General features: G+C 38.0%; 1 protein-coding gene across 1 annotated transcript in view; it reads right to left on the bottom strand.

Moving 5' to 3' along the window:
* Positions 1-25,354, bottom strand: part of Gpr176 (G protein-coupled receptor 176) — a 123,014-nt gene extending 97,660 nt beyond the window's left edge. The window contains exon 1 of the mRNA XM_046461749.2: positions 24,292-25,354. Coding sequence (XP_046317705.1) covers positions 24,292-24,463 — 172 coding nt within the window. The 5' untranslated portion in view covers positions 24,464-25,354. The remainder of the gene's footprint in view (positions 1-24,291) is intronic.
* Positions 25,355-26,969: the final 1,615 nt, after the last annotated feature.

Consider the following 26,969-nt stretch of genomic DNA (forward strand, 5'->3'; position numbering starts at 1 on the left):
TTAATTATTAAATATTCTTCCTTTTTATTGACAGAGTGATGGCTAAGCCTTCCTTTTTTAAAAACACCATTTGTGTGAGCTGGGGCTGTAGCTCATTGGTAAAGTGCTCGCCTAGCATGCCTGAAGCACTGTGTTTGATCCTCAGCACCACATATAAATAAATAAATAAATAAATATATTGTGTCCAACTACAACTAAAAAAAAATATTTAAAAAAAAAAACAGGATTTGTGGTGACTCTACCAAGTGACCTAGTATCCTTAAAACCCTTCAAAAACATTCACCATTATCATGTGAGATAACACACACTCATGCTAATTCCACAGTTATAGCTACAGACCAGAGAGGGAAAGCACTCTAACCTCTCCTTTTATTTGAGGAACAATGAAAGCCAAGGCAAGGAGACTGGAAAGAATGGTGTTCCCTAGGAACCAAATGTAGTATGAAAGTCCTGAAGTGAGGAGCTGGAGAGTGAAAGAGAAGCCCATAAGGAATGGTAGCACAAGGAGCTTGAAGGAATAGGGAGTCTGGGAAGGCTTTCAAAGAGGAGAGTGATGTGATCAGATCTGTTGATTAAAGAATAATCAGCAATAAAATGCAAGTATGAAATGTAATTCTGTTCCTCCAAGAAGAGTGACTAGGAGTGGAAGAAGAAAGGAAGGCATGATGGAGGTGATGACAGAGGAGCCAGTGGGAGTCAGAGACCCTGAAGATAAAAAAAAAAAAAATGAAGGAGATAACTGTGAGAAGATAAGGGTGCTATTGTGGAAATAAAAAAATTTAAGGGCATTGTCCACCAGAGACCTCCTTCCTGTTCTAGAGGAGCACTTAAATCTAAATCTCCTATCTAGAACACGAAGTCTCTTGTCTTTGGCTACTCTGGTTACAAGTACAATCTGTGCACCAACACTATCAATATGGCCTAGAAGTTTACTGGAAATGCAGAATCTCACCCACCCAGACCTCCTGAATCAGAACCTGAATTATAACAAGATCCCTAGCAGATTCATTTACACACTGAAATTTTTTTAAATTTTTTTATTTGTTCTTTTTATACATGACAGTAGAGTGTATTGTGGCAAATTATACATACATAGAATATAACTTACACACTGAAATTTGAGTAGCACTATTCCAGACCAACTCTGGAGAGCTTTAAGGAATTTCAAAAAATAGGAACCAAAAGGCTAGAAATGAGGAGAAAAAGGAAAAATAAAAATGCAGCAAAATTCATATTGGTCAATCTGACACTACAATGAATTATTGGCAGGAATAAAAAAGTAATCATTAGGAGTCAACATGGATACATTAAGAATAAATCATATTCAATTATTCTTATTATATCAGTAAGCCTAAGAGATACAGTAGATAATAGTGTATCTGTCTATTAGTGAAGTCTCTGATAGAACATCTTAAAATATTTTCATAAACAAGATAAATAAATCTGGACTGGAAGATAGTTCTACTTAATGCATTCATAATTGGAATTCATGATGCATTGTGAATTGGAATAATTCACAATTATTCCAAAAGGTTTTGTCTAATGAATTAAAATCAACCTAGATTAGCTGGCCTCCAGTGGCAAGATCTCTCCCTGATCATTAAAGTGTTTCTTTGAAATTAACCATTTAAATGAAGATCTAAAATATACACAGGAAGTATCACTGAGAACAACAGTGATATATGGCATGATCTGGTCACTCTTGTCCCTGCCCCCCTCCAAATTCACAGGTCAAAACAAAGAAAACATTTTAGCTAAATTAAGAAAAATTAAAATGATAAAATTTTGATGAATGAAAATGATAAAATTAAGGTGCTAATCTGGGTTTCTAAATTAAATAAAAGACAGTGAAAAAAGAAGCCTAACAGTAAGTGAAATAAAAACTCAGGAGTTTTAGTAAATGTTCAACTTAATATGAGTCAACATATTGATGCTAACACAAAGTCAACAAGATAATATGTGACTTCAGTTAGACCTACATTCCTCACACCCTAAAAACAAAGGACTCCTTTTGAGATTAAAAGTGGACACTTGAGATTAGCTTCTGCATTCAGGTCTTGAGATAGTACACAAAGGTCTCATAGTCAAAATTAAAGATGCCTGATACAAACAATAAAAAATCCTAATAAGCAGACCAAATTGAAGTGGAGTGTGTTTTTAAAGCTGCCCACATACTCCTGGCTGTCCTATTACCAGCAAAATTGCATGCTAAATCCATTACAATTCTCCCTAAAGTCAAATAGCTCTTAATCAGTCCTTCTACTCACCCTTTGGCCCCCTCGTTTCTCTTTTGTGCCCAACAGAAAACAGTCCCAGAAGAAGATGAAACAAGTGTGATTAAATGGTTAGAGCAGAGGGGAGTCAAAGTACTAACAGTAAGATATATAGAGAGAGATATAGATATAGATATAGATATAGATGATATAGGTATAGATATAGATATAGATATAGATATAGATATAGATATGAATGTCTATAGTCCCCATGAGATGGTGCACATTGTCTAAAGTTCAAATTTCTGTATCAAAGAAAATTTTGTGGATTTTAAAAAATTCTACCAAGTACAAAATTATTTTTATATAGTCTAAGAAAACTGTACGATATTTCTGATAGCCAGGAACTCCAGCTGATCAGCTATGCTGAGATATTAGGTTGTGAGGAAGAACAGGAACCCACAAAGAAAATGGGGGAATAGTCCCAGAGCTCCAAAAGGCAAATGTCAGAACTCCTCTTCCTGCCTTTCTGAATAAGTAACTGAGTTATTACTTATAGGACATGGATTGACTTGGAGGCAGAGTTAGGAAATTTGATGATCTCATTTATAAAAATTTGAAGTTGTAAAGTCAGATTTGAGAAGAGGCCCTACCTATTCATACTAGAATCTCTATTTTTTCCATATTATCCTCAGCTCATAAGCAATACTAATTATTAAAAGATGGGTAAAACTGGTACCAATAACCCCCAAATTAAATCCCTACTTCCTCTCCATCCCAACCTTAACTTTGCAAGAATAAGTTGCCTGCAGACAATGCTATTACTACCCTAGGAAGAAAAAAAGTCTTCTAATAACCTCAGCACTTACCTTAAAATAACCAGCTCTCTCTCTTCCCATCCTCCTGACATTTGCTGGCATCATTTGACTCAAAGGGTTATAACCTGAGAGCAACCCTGATGCCCACCTGTCATCTCCATATACTGATAAGTTGGTCAGGCATCTCTTAGATTCATGTTAAAGTGTGAAGTACCTGCATCAAAATCACCTAAACTGTTTATTAAAAATGTAGATGATACGTTACCACATCAAACCCACTAAAATAGAATTCCTGGTGGTAGAACTCGGGAATCTGCATTTTTAACCAATGATTTTTATGCACACCAAGTTTAAGAATCTCTACCTTATCATTACAATTGCAAAAAGAGGCCAAGAAATTGACCAGCAGTCAACCCACTGCTGGGTAGCAACAGGGCCAGACTTCACCCTTCCCTAGCACCAGGTGTGATCCTTGCCAGTTACAGCCCACTGATTTGTTATTAACAAGAAAAATGATTTGATGCCCTTCGGAGAGAAGTCCCACCCAATCTTAACAACAGCATCCTGCAGAGAAAAAGGCAGTTAACCCTGTAGTCCCTAACCTTGCCTTTCATGTGGCAGAGACAGAAAGCTTCATTGTAAGATTTCTGATCATTTGCAGATTCATTGCTGCTAATGATTTGCAACCTTGGGATCAGGGCACAGAAACAACAGGACAAATACAAAAGGTGCTATTCTCATCAATCAATGAGAGAGTTTGGAAACCGAAATTTGATTATTTCATCTCTGCTTGAGTCTCTCTTGAACTCTGTGTTCCTGGAAATTAAATTCACACTCATGTTGACTTCAGAGAGTTATTCTTTCCTTTCCACTTAGCAGCCTCTGAAAGTGGTTCTTGTCCTAAGAAACCGCACAAAAGCCCCAACAAAAAATAGATGTAATTAAAGGTGCAAATGAGTACACACAGGGATGTCCAGGGAACCAGAGAATAAATACACACGTCCTCTAATACAAGGCAGAGGTGTCCTTAGACATGCTTGCTCAGAAAACACAAGGTCATTCTTAACACAAGGCACTCTCTCAATTACTTTATTTGGAACAAGTAATAAATTATTTGGAACTTTGGAGAAGGCACAATGACCTGAAATTACCTCAGTCAATACTACTTTAGGTTCCCCGTAGAGGACATCTGATGCAATAAGTAAAAAAGGAGGCAACATTATTCATCATTCCCAAGCATGTAAATTCACAACTGCAAGTTTTTTATAAGCTCACTTTAAAAGCCATATGTGATTGTATCATGGAGTTTGTGAATGGAAACCAAACCAATGGGCAAAAGAAGAAAAAATTCCTGTAAAACAAATCAGAATAGTTACTGCTGGTTTAATGTAAAATTTTCAGGGGCCAAATCATACATAAATTTTTTAAAAAATAAAATAAAGGGGCTGGGGTTGTGGCTCAGTGGTAGAGTGCTCGCCTAGCATGCACGAGGCACTGGGTTCGATCCTCAGCACCACATAAATGTAAAATAAAGATATTGTGTCCACCTAAAACTTAAGAATAAACATTTTTTAAAAAAATAAAAAGGGTAGTGTCCCACTCAGACAATTTGAAGCAATGATGATGAGCCCTGAAAAACTTCATGAGATGGCTCCAAAGTACTCCCAACAAAAACAGATGCTGATGTCAAAGAGATACGTGGAAACTTTCAACAAAATTGCTTCATAAACTTTTAAGTAGGAAAGAAAGCATTTCTCAATTAACATAGTGTAATGGTTAATTTGAATTGTCAATTTGATTGGATTAAGAGATGGCATTGATTAAGAGGCTTCTGGGTGTATCACTGAGGGTGTGTCTAGAAATGACTGGCATGTGGAATAGCCAACTGAAGTGGTGATCCTCCCTAAGCCCGGGAAGAACTGACCAATAGGATGGTGGCTTGGATGGAATAAAAATCGGAAGAACATGGAAGCAGTAGTAGATGCAAGCTCTATTCTTGACCGGACTAGATTGCTACTGCCATTTTTTTTCTGAGGATATCCGACTCTTGCTTCTTCATTCTTCCAAAGCAGACTCTGCCAGTGATTCTCCAGGGAGTTTCCAGAAGCCTCTGGTCTCAGACTAGGGTAGCACTGTTGATCCCTCTTGTTCTGATGCTTCAGCCTCTTGGACTACACAGCTACTGGTTCTTCCAGCTCTCTAGCCTGCAGATGGCCATTGTTGCTTCTGGTCGTGTAAGCCAACCTAATAAATCCCCTTTTTATAATCATGCTTCCTGTTGATTCTATTCCTCTAGAGAACCCAGACTAATACACATAGTATATCATCATTAGAAACAGAAATGTCAGGCACCCCAAAGGAAGGTGTCACACCAAGACGAAACTGCTCTAAGTTATAGACAAGGTGTTACAAGACTCAAACCTTCACAAGCCTGGAGTGTACAAAAGAGATGGAGAACCAAGGGTGCACTGTGAGTCCTTTCCTGGCAGGAAAGGAGGGGGTTCCTGTTTCTCCCCTCAACTCTAAGAAGGGACTTTCAAAAAGTCCATTCAGACAGCTTGATTTGTATCCCCTACAATTGGGGTTCACAAGCGTTTCTGTCTGAGAAACCTAAAGGGGAAGCAAAGGGTTGATGAGCTACTAAAAGAAAAGGCTAAAGTGGGCAGTTGCATTTCCAGAATTCATCAAGGGCAAAGGAAGCATGTCTTTTCAAGGGCCAAGGAGTGAGAGCAGTGGAGCTCGAGGTAGGGAAGGAACAGACTAGACTCCTCAGCCTTCTTCCAAGGCAACAACTTGAATTTGGAATTTCAGCGAGGGTAGAACATATTATTTTAAATCGAGTTTGAGGCTTAGACTTCTTCATCTGACCATACATACTATGTTCTAAATTTAAAGTGCTTTGTGACTTGAGAAAAACTGGGAAAGTTGTGGGGTTTCTATGCTTTCATTTGAGATGGTCATATAAATGAAATTGAAATTTAAAAAGCACAAAGTATTGATACATGAACGATTTGGATTAATCTACAAAGAGTTAAACTGAGTGGGAAAAACCCCAAAAGGTTACATACTATAGTATTCCACTTATATTTTAATATTATTGAAATGACAAAATTATAGACATTGGGAACCAATTGGCGGTTGTCAACAATAAGGAGGGGTTAGGGAGGGAGAAAATAATCCTTGTAGTGACAGAAATATCAGCAGTAATATCCTGGATGTGATACTGTAAGCACCTTACATAAAAACCACAAAATACATGTGTACCATATATTGAAGATATTATCATTGGGGAAACTGAATAAAGGGTATAGGCACCTCTCTGTACTGCTTCTTACAATTGCATGTGAATCTGTAAGTATCACAAAATTAAAACAGCCTAATTTTAAAAAAAGGCTAAAGGTTATGTGTGCACAAATGATAGAACAAGTAATGACCAGCCTCTACTACACAGATACACATCCTATAAGCAGAAGATGCTTTGTCTGAGTTTTCTATAAAACCTATTGCATTCATTTGTGCAAAAATCAGGGATTTCAGTCTAACATTTGCTGGCTGCTGTGGCTAGGGTCAAATATTCTATTGTTTTCTGTTCTCATTCAATACCTCCACTCCCACTAACAAGCTTCCCAGAGAGGAGGAGGGGATGCTCCCCTAATAGTTGATAGAAACTCAAGGGTCCCACTCTGATCCCACACACCTAGGACCCATGTATGTCAACATAGACAGTCAAATGTCACCTTCAGTTCCCTGATGACAACAGTGCCTCTCAGCCAAAGGCTCATGTTCCACAGACTACTGCTGGCGTTACTTCTGACCTTGTCTAGAATCCAAAAGGCTCCAAAATCTTTAGTGACATCCCCACATACATTATGCTACCTGGTTAAAAAAATGCTGCCTGTCTTATTTCCTTATTAAACAGCTCTAATTTAAATCAGATTATAATTTTCTGTCCTCATGGATTTCCCAAGAAGAGACCTGTTGTCCCTCCAGATACCCAGCCTTTGTAAGCACTGCTTCAGTCCACTAGACATGGCTGTATGTGTGTTTAGATCCCGTCTATGGACAAAATTCATATTCATTTCCATATGCCCCTAAGTCTCATGTAAACCATGATAGTAGTTACCTAATTAGCTGTCCTGTTTGTCCTAAGTTTGACATTCAATCAGTCACTTTTGAGTGCCAATTTTGTGCTAGGCACATATTCTAGATGTTGGGAACACAGCAATGCTTGAAACAAAGTCCTTGTCTCACATGGAAAGGAAGAGAATGCTATGCCAACAAGATAATTTCCAGGGTTCTAACAGCAATAACCAGAGTGATATATTAGAAGTGTGGGGGTGGGGATATATTAGATAAATGGTCAGGAAAATTTGAGCTGCAATTCAAAGATGGATGCAAGCCAGCCATGGAAAACAATGACGGAAGAATATCCCAGGGCAGAAAGAACAGTTGAGTAAGATCAAAGGCCATTTGTGGTACTGGGCTTGAGGTCTTAAAGAAACTGGAAGATGGTTGAGAGGCTGTGCAGGATCTCTCTGCTTTGCCCCTCTCCACCTTTCACCGCTTGGTCTGTGCCTTCTACCTTTGTTCTGTCTCTGATTTGACAATGCCTTTGTGATTCTGACACTTGATTCCCAGACTCACCTGCACTTGAGGTCTGGACCTTATGTTAGCAAAGCTCTCTTAAGCTCTGATCAGCTAAGGACACCCATCTTAGCCTCACAGACACACTCTGCAGTGACCATCCTAAGAGCTGGGCACTGGTCATTTGAAGCAGAAAACAGCCATTCATTCCCCCAACCAAATACCTTCCAGACATCAGGGTTTCCTCCACACACCACAAACTGACTGCCACAAAAGTCATGTTTCCCAGGACTCACCCACAGCCTTACCCACCAATCAGAAGCTCAGGTAAGCACTCAGGAAAGCAGAAGCCAGCTGACAATTCAGAGACTCTTGAGCTCACCATCTTCTAGGCAGCTACATCTAATTGCAATATTTTCCTTTTCTAACACAGCTAGATTTTTTCCCTTGCTACTATTTTATATTAATTCACTACCCACAACTACTTATGTGGTAAAAGCTGTTGACTAAAAAGAGAGGTTTAACTAAGAGATAAAAAGAATCAGAAGCTGTAGGCTGATTTAGGTCACTTGCCAAAATATTCCCTGATCTATTAGAATATTTCCTGGTCCATTAGACCTCTGGACTTCTACTGCTACTTACCCACGAGTTTCTGACAACTCTACTGCTTCCAGCACCTTTACATTCCCATGCTCATGACTCTTTGAGCCTGAGCATGACCTTCCACTCCTGGACTATAACAGTCCTTTTCCATTCTGGTGAGCATCTCTCCAACTGCCACGGCATTTCTAGCTCCTGCTCCATTCTCATGGCCTGGGTTTCAGCCAGGGTTCTTCCTGGGTATCCAATTCCCATTGCAATCAGGCCTTGCTGGGCTATGAAAATGTGCTATTAAACAAGTTTCTAATCTTCTGAATTCATTTAATCAAATGTAGAATATGCATTTATTGCCCAAAACACTGTATCATACAGGATATTTCTATTGTGTGTGACAGACATACAACTCCAACAAGTTTAAGTTAAAAGGGAGATCTGGGGGCTGGGGTTGTGGCTCAGTGGAAGAGCGCTTGCCTAGCACATGTGAATCCCTTGATTTGATCCCCAGCACCACATAAAAATAAATAAATAAAATAAAAGGTATCGTGTCTATCTACAACTGAAAAAAAAACTATTAATAAATAAATAAAATAATCTGAAGATTTGGGTTTGGGGGTTTGTGTAATTGGAACATACAGGGATAGAATTAGGCTCGGGTTCACCGAGGAATCAAACAACAGCTGGATTCACTTGCTCCACCTCTCCTCTTTGCTGTACCCCTATATCTCATTTTTCCTTTCTCCCCATCTCATCCTCACCTCTGGTTCTCTCTCCATCCCCATTCTCTCCTAAGCAGACAGCTCTCAGTTTCCACTATCACTACTCAACAAACCCTTCAGAAGAAGACTTCTCTACAAGCATCACTACATCAAGGACTTTGGTTTGATGGATCAAGCTGGGATCCCATGACCAGCCCTGGCTTACTCACCACGGTCAGGGAAACAGGATACTGGGATCAGCAAGGCCTGGCTCATGAGGCTACCCGTCTATCCCAGAATGGGAATGGGGCTAAACAGAGTACTATGAGGAGCAGTCATGGAAGAACCATGTGAAGTAGAAAGTAGCAGACACTCTAGTTTGGTTCATTCAACATTCCCTCTATAATCCTTTCAATTTTTTACTACCTTCTGCTACAAAGCTTGGAAAGCTACAAGGATTATAGAGGGAATATTGAATGAACCAAACTGGAGTGTCTGCTACTTTCTTGGAAAGCATAATGTTGTAGAAACCCTTGCAGTTATGGTACAGGTTTATGATTCAAGTACCACCCAAAAGAAGTTCCCAAGGAAAGTGGGCAAGAAGAACTTAAGTAGGTGGGTGTAAATTGTGTCCACAATCAGAAGCTCTTCTTCTCTCCTCCCAGCCTTAAGCTCTGATCAGCTAAGGACACTCATCTCAGCCTCACAGAAATGCTCTGTACTGACCATCCTGAGAGCTGGACACTGGTCATTTGAAAAAAAAAAAAAAAAGCTGCTGATTCCCCCAACCAAACACCTGCCAGACACCCTGGGCTTCCTCTACACACCACAAACTGCCACGAGGGTTTTGTTTCCTAGGACTCACCCACAGCACATGTAAGCACTTTCATCTGACCACCAAAGTAGACATACTTTAGAGAAAGAAAAAAAAACTTCTCTATTCTAGTCCTGTTCCCCAAAACAATGACATCTTGAGCCTTTTCTGTAAGCCTTTTCTATAGTTGGCAAGTCAAACTCCCTTCCAAAGCCTGAACTCCCTTGAAATTCATCTTTGCAAGTAAAGTTTTTCTTTACTAAATGCTTTGGTAGCTATCCCTTCTTTTGCCAGTAGGATCTTACAGTAGTTTTGATCTAGAGTTTCCCCCAAAGGCCCATGTGTTGAAGACTTAGTTCCCAGTCTGTGGTGCTACTGGGAGGTGGTGGAACTTTTAGGAGGTAGACCAAGTAGAAGGAAGTGAAGTCATGGAGCCTGCCCTTGAAGGGGATATTGGGATCCCAGCCTCTCCTCTCACCCCACCTCCTTCCTGGCTGCCACGAAGTGAGTAGCTTTGCTCCACCAAACACTCCCCATGGTGGATGTTCTGCCTCACCACAGGACAAAAAGCAATGGAACTACTGGTCATTGACTTGAAACCTCTAAAACCATGAGCCAAAATAAATCTTTCCTCCATAATCTCTGTGTTTTGTTAGAGCAGCAGAAATCTGACTAACATAGCTTTTTTGTTGTCTGCAGCTAAGAACCCTGATGAATATTGCACGGAAGAGTCACCAATGGATATGCACATGTTATTAGGGGAGGGCAGTGCTGTTAGGGGGAAAGGGCTTGGTGAGAAAATGAAAATAGAAAATGTCCCCTGCATCATTTCACAAGGTTATTATGAATGGAATGAATGGTGATGGAATGAAATAATATGGTATATTACAAACTGGAAAGCATAATGTAAAAGTAAGCCTGACACAGTCTTCTTGTTTTCTATTCACCATGTTGACAGATAAGTCAAAGGTCAAATACACCTAAACTATCAGAAAGCACTCCTCTTCCATTAGCAAAATCCTCTTTGGCTGTCCTTATTAGAGGCCCTCTATGAATTTCTTAAACTCTACACATATATTCTTTCTAGACTACATGACACCATTTGGAAATTAACATTGCATATAGAATCATTTATCCCTGTACTAGTCATTAATTAAGTTTTGATTGGTAAACTTAATAACCACAGGCAAGCAACATGCAGAATCAACAGAACAAAAACAGGAAGGAAGTTTTTACTGTACAACAAATCCAGCAAGGCATCTGGCTCTGAAAAAGAAGGGACAGAACAGATTTAGGAGAGGCATGGGGAACCATCAATTATACCTGTAATATTTTTATAAATATGAAAAAAATATAAAAATATTTGAAACAAATATTATAAAAATCTGTTACTTCTGAGTGGTGGGTTTATGACAATTTCAAAAATTTTTTCTGCATTTTTGAAACCAAGCAAAAGAAAAAAGTGAGGAAGCCAGAAAAAAATTTAAAAAGTATGTTTCATGCTTTGCTGCTAATTCTTCTATTTTACTTATAGGAAGAAAAAACAAAACATAACAAAAACAAAAACCAAGCCAAAAATTCCAAAATGAATAATAAATCATTGTTAGAAATTGATTTAAAGTGTCAACTTGCCTAGTATTTGTGGCACAGACTGAAAGTTTTTCAGTGTCTTAGATCTGGTGAAGCAAGTTTCCAGTATAGGGCAAAAAGAACTGTTTCCCAGAATCAAGTGTGGCCACCAATCAAAATATTGTTTGAGTAAGTATGAAGACTTTTTTAATAAATTGCTTGGAATGCAACAGCAAAAGAAAACAACACATTTCCTAAGCAGGAGCATTTGAGTTTCCAGTACACTGCTGTCAAAAGAAATCTTTGTATGTGTTTGAGGGAGGGGTGTTTTTTTTATTTTTCATGGTACAGTAATAACTGGGAGGATTAAAGGTTACACTTGGCTTACAGAATTTTGGCCATACCTTATCATGTGAGAAGAGAGTCTTTATTTATCATTCCTTTTGTCAGTAATCCTTTATAATGCCCTAGCTTCATGATGAAATTTTAGTAGATTCAAACTTACACAAATCAAAGTTGTATAATTAAGTTCTATAATTACCGATTAATCTAGGCTTAGGAACAGGAGTCCTAGAAGCAGCTATACAACAGGTATAGCACTTATTCAAGTGTAAAGACTAAAAGATCTAAGGCTAAAGATTGGGTTTAAAACTTTTTTAGATTAAAAAAAAAAAAAAAAACTCAGGTTTGCCCCCTCCTTCCAATTCTCAGGATTGCCTTACCCCTCACTTGCAAAATGAATTTACCTCACTCAAATTGTGGGCTCTGCATTGGACCTAGGGGGTACATTTTCAGATACCCAGAAACTGTGAGATTAAAAGGAAAGATTTATAAATTTAATGTTTTATGAGTGTAAAATAATAGGGAAACAAATTTACTTACTCATTCATCAGTAAAATGTATTGAAGTTCCAAAATCAAAAGCAGGTATTTAGATACAAAAGGTTATTTTTCCATATTTTTATTGGTGAATTATAGTTGTACACAATGCAGGGATTTGTTACATATTAATACGTGCACATGATATAACAATATAATTTGGTCAACATCATTCCCCAGTATTTTCCCCTTCCCTCTTCTCCTCCCTCCCCTTAGTCCCTTTCCTCTAGTCTACTGATCTTCCTTTGATTTTCATGAAATCCTCCCACCATCTTTCTTTTCATTTCTCCTTAGCTCTAGCTTCCACATATGAAAGAACATATGACCCTTGACTTTCTGAGTTTGGCTTATTTTGCTTAACATCATGTTCTCAAGTTTCATCCATTTTCCTACAAATTATATAATTCCCTTCTTCTTTATGACTGAATAAAACTCCATTGTATATAAATGCCACATTTTCTATATCCATTCATCTGTTGATAGGCGCCTTGGCTGGTCCCATAGTTTGACTATTATGAATTGTGCTGCTGTGAACATGAGTATGCACATATGCACATATAACTTAAGTATGGTGACTTTAATTCTCTAAGAAAATACAAAGGAACAGTATAGCTGGTCATATGGTAATTCCATTCCTAGTCTTTTGAGAAGCCTCCATAGTGATTTTCATAGTGATTGTGCTATTTCACAATTCCACCAACAGTGTAAAAATGTTCCTTTTATTCCCCATACTCTCCAGCATTTATTATTGTTTGTATTATAACTGGAGTGAGATGAAATCTCAGTGTAGTTTTTATTTGTATTTCCCTAATTGCTAACCATGTTGAACATTTTTTCATATATTTGTTAGCCATTTGTATTTCTTATTTTGAGAAGTGTCTGGTTACTTAATTTGCCCATTTATTAATTAGGTTATTTGGGTGTAAAGTTTTTAAGTTCTTTCTATATTCTGGATAGCTAGCAAAAATTTTCTCCCATTTTGTAGATAGACTCTCTCTTCACATTCTTAATTGTTTCCTTTGTTATACAGAAACTTTTTAATTTGATGTCATCCTATTTATTAACTCTTGGCATTATGTCCTAAACTTTAGGGGTCCTATTGAGAAAGTCATTGCCTGTGCTTATATATGTTGGTGTGTTGGCCCTGCATTTTCTTCTAGGAGTCACATAGTTTTTAGTATAATTTCTATGTCTTTGACCCATATTGAGTTAACTTTTTTTTATGGTGAAACAAATGGATTTGAATGTTCTTCCCAAAACTCTCACTGTCTTCCAGGTACTCTCAAAAGTACACTTCTTCATATCCAAACTCAAATTTGAATAGCACAAATATACCAATATCCACCTTGAATTTGTATTTCATAAATATTCCAATATTTTGTATTCAGATAATTCTCTCACAATTTTTAATATGCCTTTATTAACCCAATTTATTTCAGCATTAATGTTTGGTTTTTAAAAACTAATATTCATTTGAATCATATAAAATTGCAGTATTTATAGGTCAAACTGATCAAATATTCAAAATAGATCTAAATATTCTTTTTTTTTTAAAGAGAGTGAGAGAGAGAGAGAGAGAGAGAATTTTTTTAATATTTATTTTTTAGTTATCGGTGGACACAACATCTTTGTTTGTATGTGGTGCTGGGGATCGAACCCGGGCCGCACGCATGCCAGGTGAGCGCGCTACCGCTTTAGCCACATCCCCAGCCCGATCTAAATATTCTTAATGTTTCTTAGCTAAATTCCCAAAACTACTAATTTTATTTAATCTTCCAAGGCATCCTTACTCTGATCAGATCTCACCATGACCCTTTCTAGCAATCTAAATTTTGGTTAAATATCTTCTGGAATCAAGTCTAACAGTAATCCCACTTTCTGCTTGTAATACATTTTGCTTATTCTTCTGATTGTGATTCTGATTGTGGCAACTTCTGATTGTGGCAACACAGTAGACTAAATTTTATAAACTTAGAATACTGTTACAAAGAAGTAAAATAGGCTGGGTCAAACAGAAGAAATCTTGGGCTGGGGATATAGGTCAGTGGGTAGAGTGCTTGCCTTGCATGCACAAGGCCCGGGGTTCTATCCCCAGCACCAAAAAAAAAAAAAAACAAACAGAAGACATCTTTAAATTCATAGCTGAGCTTAACAGATATAAAAGGTAATTCCTCACTGCATGAAATAAAAAGAGAAATAAATGCTTGTATTGGGGTCTGATTTTTCAGCCCTGAAAGTGGGCCCTCACAGTTAACTTCAAGTTTCAACAACCATATAGGGACTGAATACTAGACCCTGAATACTAGATGCAGAATTGGAGTAGAAATCCTTGCATACATCCAGAATATTCAAAGGGTGACTATCTCAATGAAAAAGAGGTTAAAAATTGTGCTTTGCCTCAGGGAAGACAAGAAATGTGTCTTTTCCCATGACTGAGGTCTTCGGCTGACAATTACCCTGACACACCTAGCAAGAGCAAATGTCAAACTATTCTGAAGGCCATTTCTATGGCCAAAATCTCAGAGAATGCTTCAGAAAAAGATGACCTTACAATAAAAAACTCAGAAAACACACAAAAATGATCCACCATATGTGAGAGTTGGTGGATGCAATAAGTGTCCCAAGGTAACAATTTAAAATGGTATTTTTAAAATTATAAAAGAGACTGCTTTAAAATGTACCTAGGATTTAATTTATCAGTAAGACTGAGCACCACTGAAGAGTTATATTACCAGTACCTCCAAATAAGAGACATACTATGCCATGCAGTGACATGTGAATTTACAACACAGAGAGAATATGGTGCATAGAGTAGGGGGAGACTGGGACAAAGCCTTCATTACCATAGAGGCAGGGGGCAACTACATGGCCATGTTCCCAACTGCGTAGGAAGCAAAACACAAAGTTTGGGGCAATGTGGCTGGAAGATATGGAATATGGTTTTCACATAGCCACGAAAGTTGGTGCACACAGATATAAACCATTTGGGGCACTGGTTTAGCCCTGTGATTAAAGGAGGCCATATCATCAATTAGAAAATCTATGAAAGTTGGTTAGAACAGAGATAAAAGAGGGAATTAAAACCATAAAGAACTAGATACTGGTATCAATCTGATACCCTCCTGCTCCTATATAGGTGTATCTGAAACCCTCAACTTTTCTAACTGGCTTACATGCCATAGGTTTGCCCATACAATGTGACTGGAGGTTTCTAAAAGATCCATGCTACCTGCTACTATTTTGTTATCAAATATATGAAATGCTGTTAAAGTTATTCATTCTTTCTGCTTATAGATAGTGAACTTCTTTATTTAAAAAGTGACTTTAAAAGTCAATACATTAACAACTGCTAATGTCAAAATTTAAAATGGTTTCTTTATGTAGCATGTCACAATGACATGGAAGAGAAGATATTCAGACACTGGAAGAGAGGATATTCATACATATAAACAGCACAGAATAACATCACTTGGCATCCAAAAGACTAAAAAGAAAATAAGAAGTACCTAAGAAGTGGAATAAAAACTCTGAAAATGAGAGTTGATTTTTCTGAAGACAATGCTTTATTGCTTTTTCGTGATGCCTAGAGTAAAACCTTTCAAATTTTGCCTACAGTCACTCCTACCTTCCTTGCAAAAACTCCTCTAAGTTTTTATGCTATATGTCTACTAACAATTTTCTAGCCAGCTAGCATGGAAGATCCTTGACAATAAAGCAGATTTCCCAACAGCTTCGAGTCACTAGTCAACTTAAATGGCTTATTCAGAAAAATGGTATGTGGGGAAAGTCTTTGGCAAATTATGGAAAAAATACTTTCAGAGATTTAGACACCCCAGCAGAAAATACAGCCATGTCTGTTTCTTCCTATTTTGAGACAAATTTCCTCCCATTTTACAAAACCGAATAATAAAGTAAAAGCATACTTTATTCGCAGTAGGAATATTTGGAGATTACACTTTGGGGCCAAAAAAAGTGGCTAAACTGAAAAATCCAGACAGTAAATTAGTTACTTTTGCCTACCAATATCTACTACTATAGATATAATAGCTACTTTTGTCTACCAATGTCTACCACTATACTTTAGCTATCAACATAAAGGGATATTTTAACACCATATAAATACTGTTCTGATGGGGTTCTTGCAAAGGTTAAAACTTCTAATCCTGGGCTGGGGATGTGGCTCAAGCGGTAGTGCACTCTCCTGGCATGCATGCGGCCCGGGTTCAATCCTCAGCACCACATACAAACAAAGATGTTGTATACGCCGGAAACTGGAAAATAAATATTGAAATTCTCTCTCTCTTTAAAAAAAAAAAAAAAAAAAAAAAAACTTCTAATCCTAAAGAAAAGAATGTCTGTATTTCAGTAGTATAGAACCATAGATTAAGTAAGGTCTAGAACAAAATAGGACCAGTAAAGAAAAATAAGACAATTGGCCACGTTTTAAATACATATGTCCTTCTATTCCAATGAGCTCAATGTCACTGGAACATTTGTAAAAGTGGAATCATTTTAAATATTTCTGGAGTTAGCTAAGTTGTTAGTAGACATACAGCAAAAATTTATATGACAGTGGTTCCTGTTAAAAACATTAATGTAGCAAGCAGAGTTATGATATAGCCAGAAAATTTATCAATATCCCATCAGTTACAAAAGACTGAACCCTGACACAGACAAAGTATACTAACACACATTAAATGAACCTTATTGCTCATTTAAGTTGAAGAATTGAAAAACACAGAGGAAGTTATTATCTAATTCTACTTCAAATAAATCTCTATTAATATGTTATAAAATAAGTCATTAGTCTCCTCCATGACTCTGGGAAATTCTGTTTCTAGATCATGTTTTTAAAGAACATAAATTACCATGTGGGAAAATAGATTTATTTATTCCTTGTCAAAGATTTATAATAATCCTTCAATAGGATGATGACATCAGAAATTTTCACAAGATCCAATAGAGCATCAAAACAATTGACAGGGAAAAAAATGTCTTTTCAACAAATGATGCTGGGACAACTGGATGTCCACATGCAAAGGAATGAATTTGGATTCCTTGTTCATACATATGCAAAAATAAATACACATGGATCAAAGACCTAAACTAAATGAATCAAAGAAATGATCTATAAATCTCTTACAAAAAATTTAAGAGGCTGGGGATATAGCTCAGTTGGTAGATTGCTTGCCTTGTGTGCATAAGGCCCTGGGTTCAATCCCCAGCAACACAAAAAAATTTAAGAGTACATCTTGATAACCTTAGATCAGGTAATGATTTCTTAGATATGACATCAAGAGCACAAACAACAACAAAATTAGATAACTTCAGCTCAATAAAATCCTTGTTTCAAAAGACAGAACAAGAAAATGAAAAAGATAACCCATAAAGTGGGAGAAATGAATTGCAAATCATATATATAATAAGGTCTAGTATCCCGAATATTTAAGGAACTCCAACAATCAACAATAAAGACAAATAACTCTGTGTAATTATTTAACTATCTATATTTTTGTGGTACTAGGAATCAAACCCAGGGTCTCATTCATGCTAGGTAAGTATCATTGAGCTAAATCTCTAGTCCTTTTTGCTTGTGTTTTGTCTTGTTTTATTTTGAGACAGGGTCTCACTAAGTTCCTCAAGCTAGTCTGAACCTTGCAATCCTCCTGCCTCAGCCTCCAACATACTTGGGGTTACAGTTGTGTGCCACCACACCAGGTATAAATGCCCCAATTTAAAATGGGCAAAAGATCTGAATAGATATCACATCAAAGAAGATACACAAACGAATAATAAGCACATGAAAATATACTGAATAACATTAGTCATTAGGGAAATATAAATCAAAACCATAATGAGATACCATTTCACTTCCACTATAATGGCTATACTCAAAAAGAAAAATAATAACAAATATTGACAAGATTGTGAAGAAATCAGGAACATCATGTACTGCCAATGGAAATATAAAATCACGCCACCACTTTGGAAAACAGTCTGGCAGTTCCTAAAAAGGATAAACATAGAGTTACCATATTACCCAAAAATTCTACTCCAAGGTATATATACCCAAAACTGAAAACATGTCTACATCAAAACATACATGTGAATATTCATAGCAGTATTATTCATAACAGCCAAAAAGTGAAAATAACTCAAATGTCATCATGATGGATGGATACACAAAATGTAGTATATCTATACAATGAAGTATTATTTGGCCATAAAAAAGGAATGAAGTTCTGCTAGATACATGCTACAACATGACGGCAAACAAAAAATACGACAAGTGAAAAAGGCCAGTCACAAAGACCAAATAATGTTTGACCCTAGCCATTTCCATATGAAATATCTAGAACAGGTAAATCTATGGAGTCAGAAAGTAGATTAGTGGTTGCTTCTGGTACAAGGTATTGAGAGAAATGAGGGAACAACTGCTAATGGGTATATGGTTTATTCGTGGGATGATAAAAAATGTTCTGGATTTCAATAATGGTGATGGTTTCAGAACTCTGTGAATATACTAAAAACCACTGAGTAGTAAGTATCCTTTGTGTGAATTCTGTAGTGTACAAATTTTATCAACAAAGCTGTATTTTTTTTAAGTTTTTCAAACAGTAACTAAACTATGGAACCAACCTAGGTGATCTCCAACAGAATGAATGGATAAAAAAAAAAAGTCATATATATACACACAATGGAATATTACTCAGCCTTAAAAAAGAATAAAATTATGGCACTTTCTGATAAAAGGATGGAGCTGGAAAATATCATGCTAAGCAAAATAAGCCAATCCCAAAAAACCAAAGGCCAAATTTTTCTCTGATATGAGGATGCTAATTCACAATGGTGGGGAGTGGGTAGGGAAAAATATAGTCAGTTTAGGTAGAGGGGAGTGAAGGGAGGGGAGGGGGGTATAGGAATAGAAAGGATAGTAGACTGAATCAGACATTATTACCCTATGTACATATATAACTATATGACCAGTGGGATTCTACATCATGTATAACCAGAAGAATGAGAAATTATACTCCATTATATATGATGTATCAATTTGCATTCCTCTGTCATGTATAACTAATTAAAACAAATCTTAAAAATTAAAATTTTTTTAAGTTTTTAAAAAATTTAAATTCCAAGAATTGGAAAGTTAAAAGATATGCATACAAAGGCCAAGAAAGGAGAAGCATATGGTTAGCAACCAGAATTTCATTCAGATGGAGGTCAGATTGATTTTCTCTGCCTATTTTATAAGAATGGGTTGGGAATACATCCATCATATGGAAATAAAAAACAAAGTGAGGAAATAATATTAGGTTCACCTACCCAGACTATCACCCTACTATTTCCTGACTCCTTAATTTAGGATCCTTTATTCTTGATATTGTCTAGTAGGTTTGTAGGTATGCCAAAAGAAATAGCAGGTAGAAGTAAGGCTTTGGTATTGCAATACTATTGGCTATAATTATGGCTAACTAAAAAATCATTCTTTGTAATTATGAATTACAAGTACAAACTAATATTAACACATTTTCTATTAAGCATTTAAGTGAGGAATTCCAACAATTATTCAGCCAGTATGTGGTTAATTTCAATTAGTATCAAAGGTACATTTCTCTATCAATCAAGTATCATGATCATTGCTGGTGCCTCATGATTTGCTGGAAGACTATGAGTAAACATAAGCAAAAATGGTGTTTATTTACTCAGCCATAAAAAAAGGATGAAATTATGGCACTTGCTGGTAAATGGATGGAACTGGAGACTATCATGCTAAATGAAATAAGCCAATTCCCCAAAACTAAAGGCCAAATGTTCTCTCGGATATGTGGATGCTGACATGCTGACACACAATAAGCCCGGGAGAGAGGAAGAATAGAATTTGTTGTATTAGACAAAAGGGAATGAAGGGAAGAGGGGATTAGGAATAGGAAAGACAGTAGAATGAATCAGACATAACTTTCCTATGTACATATATGAATACATAACCAGTGTAATTGAACATCATGTTCAACCATAGGAATGGGGTCCTAATTAGAATAAGTTATACATGTATAATAATGTATGTATAACAATTCAAAATACACTCTCCTGTCATGTGTATCTAAAAAGAACAAATAAAAAATAAACAACACCAAGATAAAAACATTACTCTTACAAAATTAAATTCTGTATCACAAGCTCTGAGTCAAATTTCAGGAAAAATGTTATTATTGTTATTAATAAAATCAATATCAATAAAATGTTATTAATAAAATTTATTCTTCATTTAAAAATGGTCCATATCATCTATTGAACAGATTCAGCAATTCAGTCCCCTATCTTTCCTTTTGTTTGTTTGTTTACTTTTTAACTGTGCTGGGGACTAAACCCAAGGGCTCTCACATGCTAAAAAAAGTGCTCTACCATTGAGTTATATCCCCAGCACCCCCATCTTCCCTCTGAAATGAATACTTTAATAACTACCACATGTTATCAAGCCCCAAATAAATTAGACATTACTTGGAATCATTTATTTCATGCTGGCTCACTATATACCTCTAAGTGTATTAGTGTGCTCAGGATGCTATGACAAAATATCATAATAGAAATGGCTTAAACAACATTTATTTCTAACAGTTCTGGAAGCTACGAAGTACCAGATCAGATACCAGCAGGAACAAGTTGTGGGAAGGACTCTCTTCATCACTTATAGGCAGCAGTCTTCTTGCTATGTCCTCTCAGGTTAGAAAGATAAACAAGCAAGCTCTCTGCAACCAGTTCCATCATGAGGACACCACCCTCATGACTTTATCTAAACTTGATTAACTACCAAAGGCCTCACCTTTCTTTTTTAAATATTTTTTTAGTTGTGTATGGACTCAATGCCTTTGTTTTTATGTGGTGCTGGGATCGAACCCAGTGCCTCACACTTTTGAGGCAAGAACTCCACCACTGAGCCACAATCCCACTCCCGGCCTCACCTCTTAATACCATCTGTTGCACTGGGTTTAGAGCTTCAACATATGAATCTGGGGTTTGCAAATATTTAGTCTACAATAGTAGGGAAAGTGGATACAGCTTAAAAACAAGAACCACATATATGATGTTTGGCAGGAGGAGGGAAAGCTGATTTCTCTATTTTAAAATCAATTTTGGTGCAGTATACAGAAATGCTGGCTGTTGTCCACAGGGATAATTTTCTTTAATTAACAGAAAATTCATTTATTTAAAAATATATCCTATGCCTACAATGAGACAGGCACAGATGACAAGTAATCTGTGAAGGAGTAGGTTAGAGGTAATAAGCTAGGTCATAACTGCTGACTTTTTTAAAGTCAAAGTACCAAAAAGGAGCCCACTCTCACTTGAACTGAGAATCCATGTAGAGTGAGGGGAAAAAAAGGTCAACCCTATGGAGTTCAATCCATAGTATTTAATAGAAATGGTGACTCCAAATCTTGTTGAGTTTTTGATTTCACACTGTTGATGACTAAAAATAGTGTGTGCCATCTATTTGCCAAAAGAGAATCTAAATTAACTCTCTTTCAAGATCCTCTTCATATCTGAAGATATCCCATAACTTTTCATAAAGAAGTCTGAGGAACATTAGTTTACACAAACCCCCAAAAGGTATATTATTTGAATAATAACATATATAACTCTTGAGTTCATTTTCAACACAGCAAATAATGTTCCCAATGGTTGGAATATTACAGTTATTCCAATTTGTTAGGGATTTTTCCTATTACAGGGCACTAAAACAGTTTCCAAAAAGAGCTGCAAGACATAAATAGTACAAAAGAATTATTTTCACATAATAATGGGCTTATAAAAAGCCTAATAAAAAGAAATCTATTTAGAGAATATGGGAAGTATGTTTGAATTTGTTTAACAGAAAAAATTCAGGAGAGACTCATTGGCTTATGTTTGGGGACAGAAGAAATAGGTAGACTAAATCAGTTATTTATTCTAGATATTATTCCATCCTCCCACAGTTTTACCTTTCTCCATTCCTAATCTATTATTCTTCTCTATTTCGGGGCTTTCAAACTAAGCTTCCCAAGTTTACTTGCCCTGCAGCTGACTGCACATGGCTTAGGAAGTAAGCTCTAAGCCTCAAATGGCATTACCAGGAGAATATGAAAGTACACAGATATATTTGAAGGGATCAGCTCTTTAGAGAACAATGAATCAAAAATACCAGTAAATTACAAATACACAGGGAAATATTACAATTCAGTTAAGCTTTCAAGAAAATCAAAAATACTATCTATATTTATACTTTCTGAAAATAGAAAGGAGCAAATGGAATTCTTCTTAGGCGGACCCAAGTAATGTGAAAGGGGGAAAATATGTCTTCCTAGGTCAAGGGAGGCATATCAAGAGAAAATTAAGTCTCCTCTTTTAAGAGATCCATGAAAGAAGTTTTTGCATGTCACTCAGAAGTGCTATGTGGAAAAGAGCTGAAATAAGATCATATTTACCTAAGAATTCCTGAATCCAATGCAAGCTAAAAAATGGAAAGGACATGGGAAGCAGAAGTAACTTATTAAATGTCCATTATTTGCTGTCTTTTACACACATGCTCTGTCTTCTATTTCAATAGTACTCAAATTTTTTTTAGTTGAATCATTAAAAAATGTCTCCCAACACCATCTTTTTTCTAAGTTACCAATGAGGAAAATTAACACACACACACACACACACACACACGGCCATACATTTTATTTCTGCAGAGAAAACCTGCAAAAATAAAATTTACAGCCCTTTCTCCAGCCTCCCCAGTAATCTACACTGTAAGTGTGACAATATTGAAATTTAACTCCATGTATCATGCCTAGTATCTATTAGAGAATTAGTAAGTGTTTGATAAAGTCTTTGGAACACAGGCTTTTGTTAATGTGAACATCACTCATAAAAACATCTTAAAACACACATATCGATCTACATATAGTCACAGAAATGTCTAACAATGCACTCATGAAAAAAGGGGAAAACCAATATTACAAAAGAATGGACTGTAATGGAATGATGACAACTAGAAAAAATATGAAGGAAAATACCAAACACTTAAAATTCTTCCAAATATGGTCTTTTTTATGTCAGTTATCTTAGTTTCCGTGAAAATCCACAAGTTCTGGGAAAAGAAACCTATCCTTACTTTGAAACTTTAACACTACTCTTGCACACATCAGATATAATCATAAACAATCTCTTCTCACCCTTCCAAATGCCACATCAGAGAATTTACACATATTTACAAATAGTGTGCATTGTTGGGCAAACCTCAACTGAAATGAATATTAATTATATTATTCATCATTTAAAGAGTAGCTCTAAAGAGTAGTCTCATTTAAGACTAGTGAGAAGTACAGGTAATTCTTACTAGTGGACATAAGTTTTTACTAGCCCCTCACTTCAGTTGATCTTTTCTTCCCTGAACAAGGAAAGAAATCTGTTGCAGTTGGTTTGGGTTTTTTTGTTTTGGTTTGGTTAGGGTTAGGGTTAGGGTTATCTTTGTTTTGTACCTCGAACAAAATATAAGTAGAGAAATAAGGTGGGTTTTGTTTTACTTGAGAATTTTCAAAATAGCTGAAGGCAACATAAAGTTTAACTTCACAGGGTTGCTTACCAGAAGGTCGGTGCTCTGAAGAGGCAAGCCATAAAATATGCAAAAATAATATTTTATATAGGGAATAGTAGTAGCGTGAAATACATTTTTAAAAGAGAGTAACATTCCTTCATCAGCAACAAAATCCCACAGAATCTTAGTTCTTACTTGTAAACAAGTGTTGGAGCCACCGCTGCTCCCTGGCACGCAGAAGGTAAAGTATGATGTGCGCAGCCCTTTGCCCACCCCGAAGCATTCCGCAAGGAGGATGACCTCTGCCCAGACCAGGCACCAACCTCAGCCAAGAGAAAGACCTATCGAAACTGTTCTGCTTCCAGCTTAAGGGTTGGGGTCGACCACTCCTGCTTAACTTCACTGCAGTAACTACAGGATTCTTAGACCTCCTTCAACTATCGCACTTGACCAGGCACTTGCAACCCACGCGGCTCTGGTTACGGCGGATCGGAGCTCCCAGAGCCTGCGCCCTCGGGGAAGCCCTGCCGGAGGCGGCCCCGCAGGTGGCTTACCGAGCAGCGAGCCTATGAAGATGACGATCTGCACAGTGGTGGTGAACTGGCGGTACAGCTGCGCCTCACCGAACTCCCCGAGCGCGCTGCGGTTCGCGCTCGCCGCCTCGGCGCCCGACGTGTTGCGCGGCTCGCTGGCGTTCCGGGAGATCCAGCTCGCGTTATGCCCCATGGCGAGGCTGGGGCTCCGGTTCCGCTCGCCGCCAGCCTGCCTCGGAGCCCAGTGTGGGTGTCTGACGGAGTCCTGGAGGGCCGGGGCAGCCGGCGGGTCCCCTCACGTCTCCACATAGTCAACCCCGCCACCAGGGAGGCGGGGTGGGAGAGAGGCGAGGCCGCGCCCCTTGTCTGTTCCCTCCTGGGTCCCTGTCAGCAGCCACATGAAGGCTGCAGGGTCAGAGCCCGCCAAACGTCGTCTGTCCCTCCTCCAGGGGGATCAGCGCGCCCAAGCCCACTCAGCAGAGATGAAAACAGAGAAGGGGGCATTTGATGCTCAAGAAGGGTGCTCTCCAATCCTGCCGCCCCCTTCAACCTCTGCCCCCTCCACCCTCTGAGAGCCAGGGTATCCCACTCTAGTCCCCTTGGACTGACGGGCTCTGCCTCCCTCCTCAGAGGGAAAAGAACATTTGGCTAAAGCAATTTTTCAATCCTGCTGGCTTCTAGGCTGGATGACGATGTGAAACCCACGAAATGGCCAAGTCGTGTGGTCGGAAATGACCCCGTCGGCTCAGAACCCCAACACCCGGTGGGCGCCCAGGCCTATTCGGAATGCCCTGAGTCTCCTAAACAGCCTGACCCTGCGCGGCTGGCTGGCTGGCTGCCAGGATGTTCCCGGCAGTCTCCTCCGATCCAGACCCTTGCTGGGGTCTCAGACCTCCCGCCTAGGGACCCCGTTCCGTAATCCCTCTTTGCCTCTGCACGGCCGGACACCCCCTTTCCCGGCCCCACTCGGGCCCGACGCCGCTGGGACAGAGCTTAGCGACACCGAAGGAAAGCGGATGGACGCCCCTTGAGGGGCAGTGGCACCGCCCCCTCGGCCGCCCGGCTACCGGCGCGTGCCTGGGGTAACCCCGGGCGCGCGGCCGGCGGGGACAGTCACGTGACGCTCTGCTCCGCCCCTCACGCTGCCGAGGGAGGTGTCGCCATCTTGGCCCCGCGGAGCGTGACTTCCTTGCGGGAAGTGTAGGAGCCGCGGGATTTGGTGTCTGGCGGCTGGGACACGCTCCCTGCTTCTCCCCGACCTCTCTTCATTTATTGCTACCGTTACTATCCTGGAGCTTGTCAGCTTGGGCTGCCTGCACGTCTCTGCCACCTTTGCAGGGAGCCCAGTCTCCTGGCTTCTCTGTCAGTCCTTAAGTGTAGCTGAAGTATTTAAGAAATATGGAACATAGGAACCCAGTGCGTGGTTTCCTAGATTCTTTTATTGGATCTCTTTTCTAAAACATAACAAAGTATAATCTAAGCGTAGTGGATTCTGGCAATGAAGAGTTGGGAGGAAGCACCTTCCTGTGGGCTGATGCTAAGGCTGGGAAATTGGGATAAACAAATGAATTAAAAATGTAAAAGAGAAACCAAATAGGAGAATGGATCTAGAAGAAAGAAAAGGAGAAAGGCGACAAGAAAAGAAAGATTTTGCATAGTTTGACTTCATGGCAACTGGTTTCTTTTGTACAGCATGAAGTACATGGTAGAAGGCTTTGACATAGTGAATGACAAGATCAGCTCCAAGAACAATAACCCTTAAGCAGTGATTTAAATTAGTTATTTTTTGGTTGCCCCAAGGATGATCCTGCTATAGTTAGACTATTTTACTCTCACTGGTCACCCTTCTTATTTATTGATCTTTAGAGGGCAGAAATCTATGTTAGATACATCTTTGGATTTTCACAATACCTGCACATGGTAATTCTTCATGTAAACAGTTACATTAAACTTTACAGAGACCAAAAAGAAGAGGGAAATTAATAATTACATTAATTATACTCCACCAAAAAAAATTGCTATTTCCAGTAGTTAAAATTAGTTCTGTGAGGCTAAACATGTTTTTCAAATGAAACCCCTTATACTGTAATCATAAAGCACAAATTATAATAGTAATTCATCAACATTCAGCACACTCCTTAAGGAAAGGCTGGAGAAGACTGTGTGCAAATAGAGTTGTTTGGTAATAGTCTAAAAACACCTACCTTCACCCTCTGGCACCTACTCAAAACAATTGGAATATAGGTATGGGAAAACAAAAAAAATGAAGAAAGCAAAAAACTATATTTTCATTTTGAAAAGACACCTCTAAATTCTTTACAGTCCCTATTTTGGTGTTAGGATATAGAGTTAGTGGTATCAACAACCTAATGAACTGAGCTCACCATAATTCTCAGATGTGAGGAAGGTTTGCCTCAGGAACAAATAGAGCCAAGGATAATGTGTCATGATTCTTACAGCTATGTCGTCTATGAACTTTTCACTCATTACAATCATGAGTCAAGAGAAGTTAAGATTGACATGTAATGTTAGAGGTTGGATATGATTTAAAGACATGTTAATTGTCTATAGTAGTATCATTTATATAGTTATAAGTATTATTTACATGTGTCTGGTCATTTACTACTGCATAACAAACCATGACAAATTTAGCAGCTTGAACAACTCCACATGCTATCAACTAGGGTAATTCAAAATCA

Source organism: Marmota monax, unplaced genomic scaffold, assembly GCF_021218885.2.
Source record: "Marmota monax isolate L192 unplaced genomic scaffold, Marmota_monax_Labrador192_F-V1.1 WCK01_AAM20220418_F8-fsc00001, whole genome shotgun sequence".
In the NCBI taxonomy this organism is placed as follows: domain Eukaryota; kingdom Metazoa; phylum Chordata; class Mammalia; order Rodentia; family Sciuridae; genus Marmota; species Marmota monax.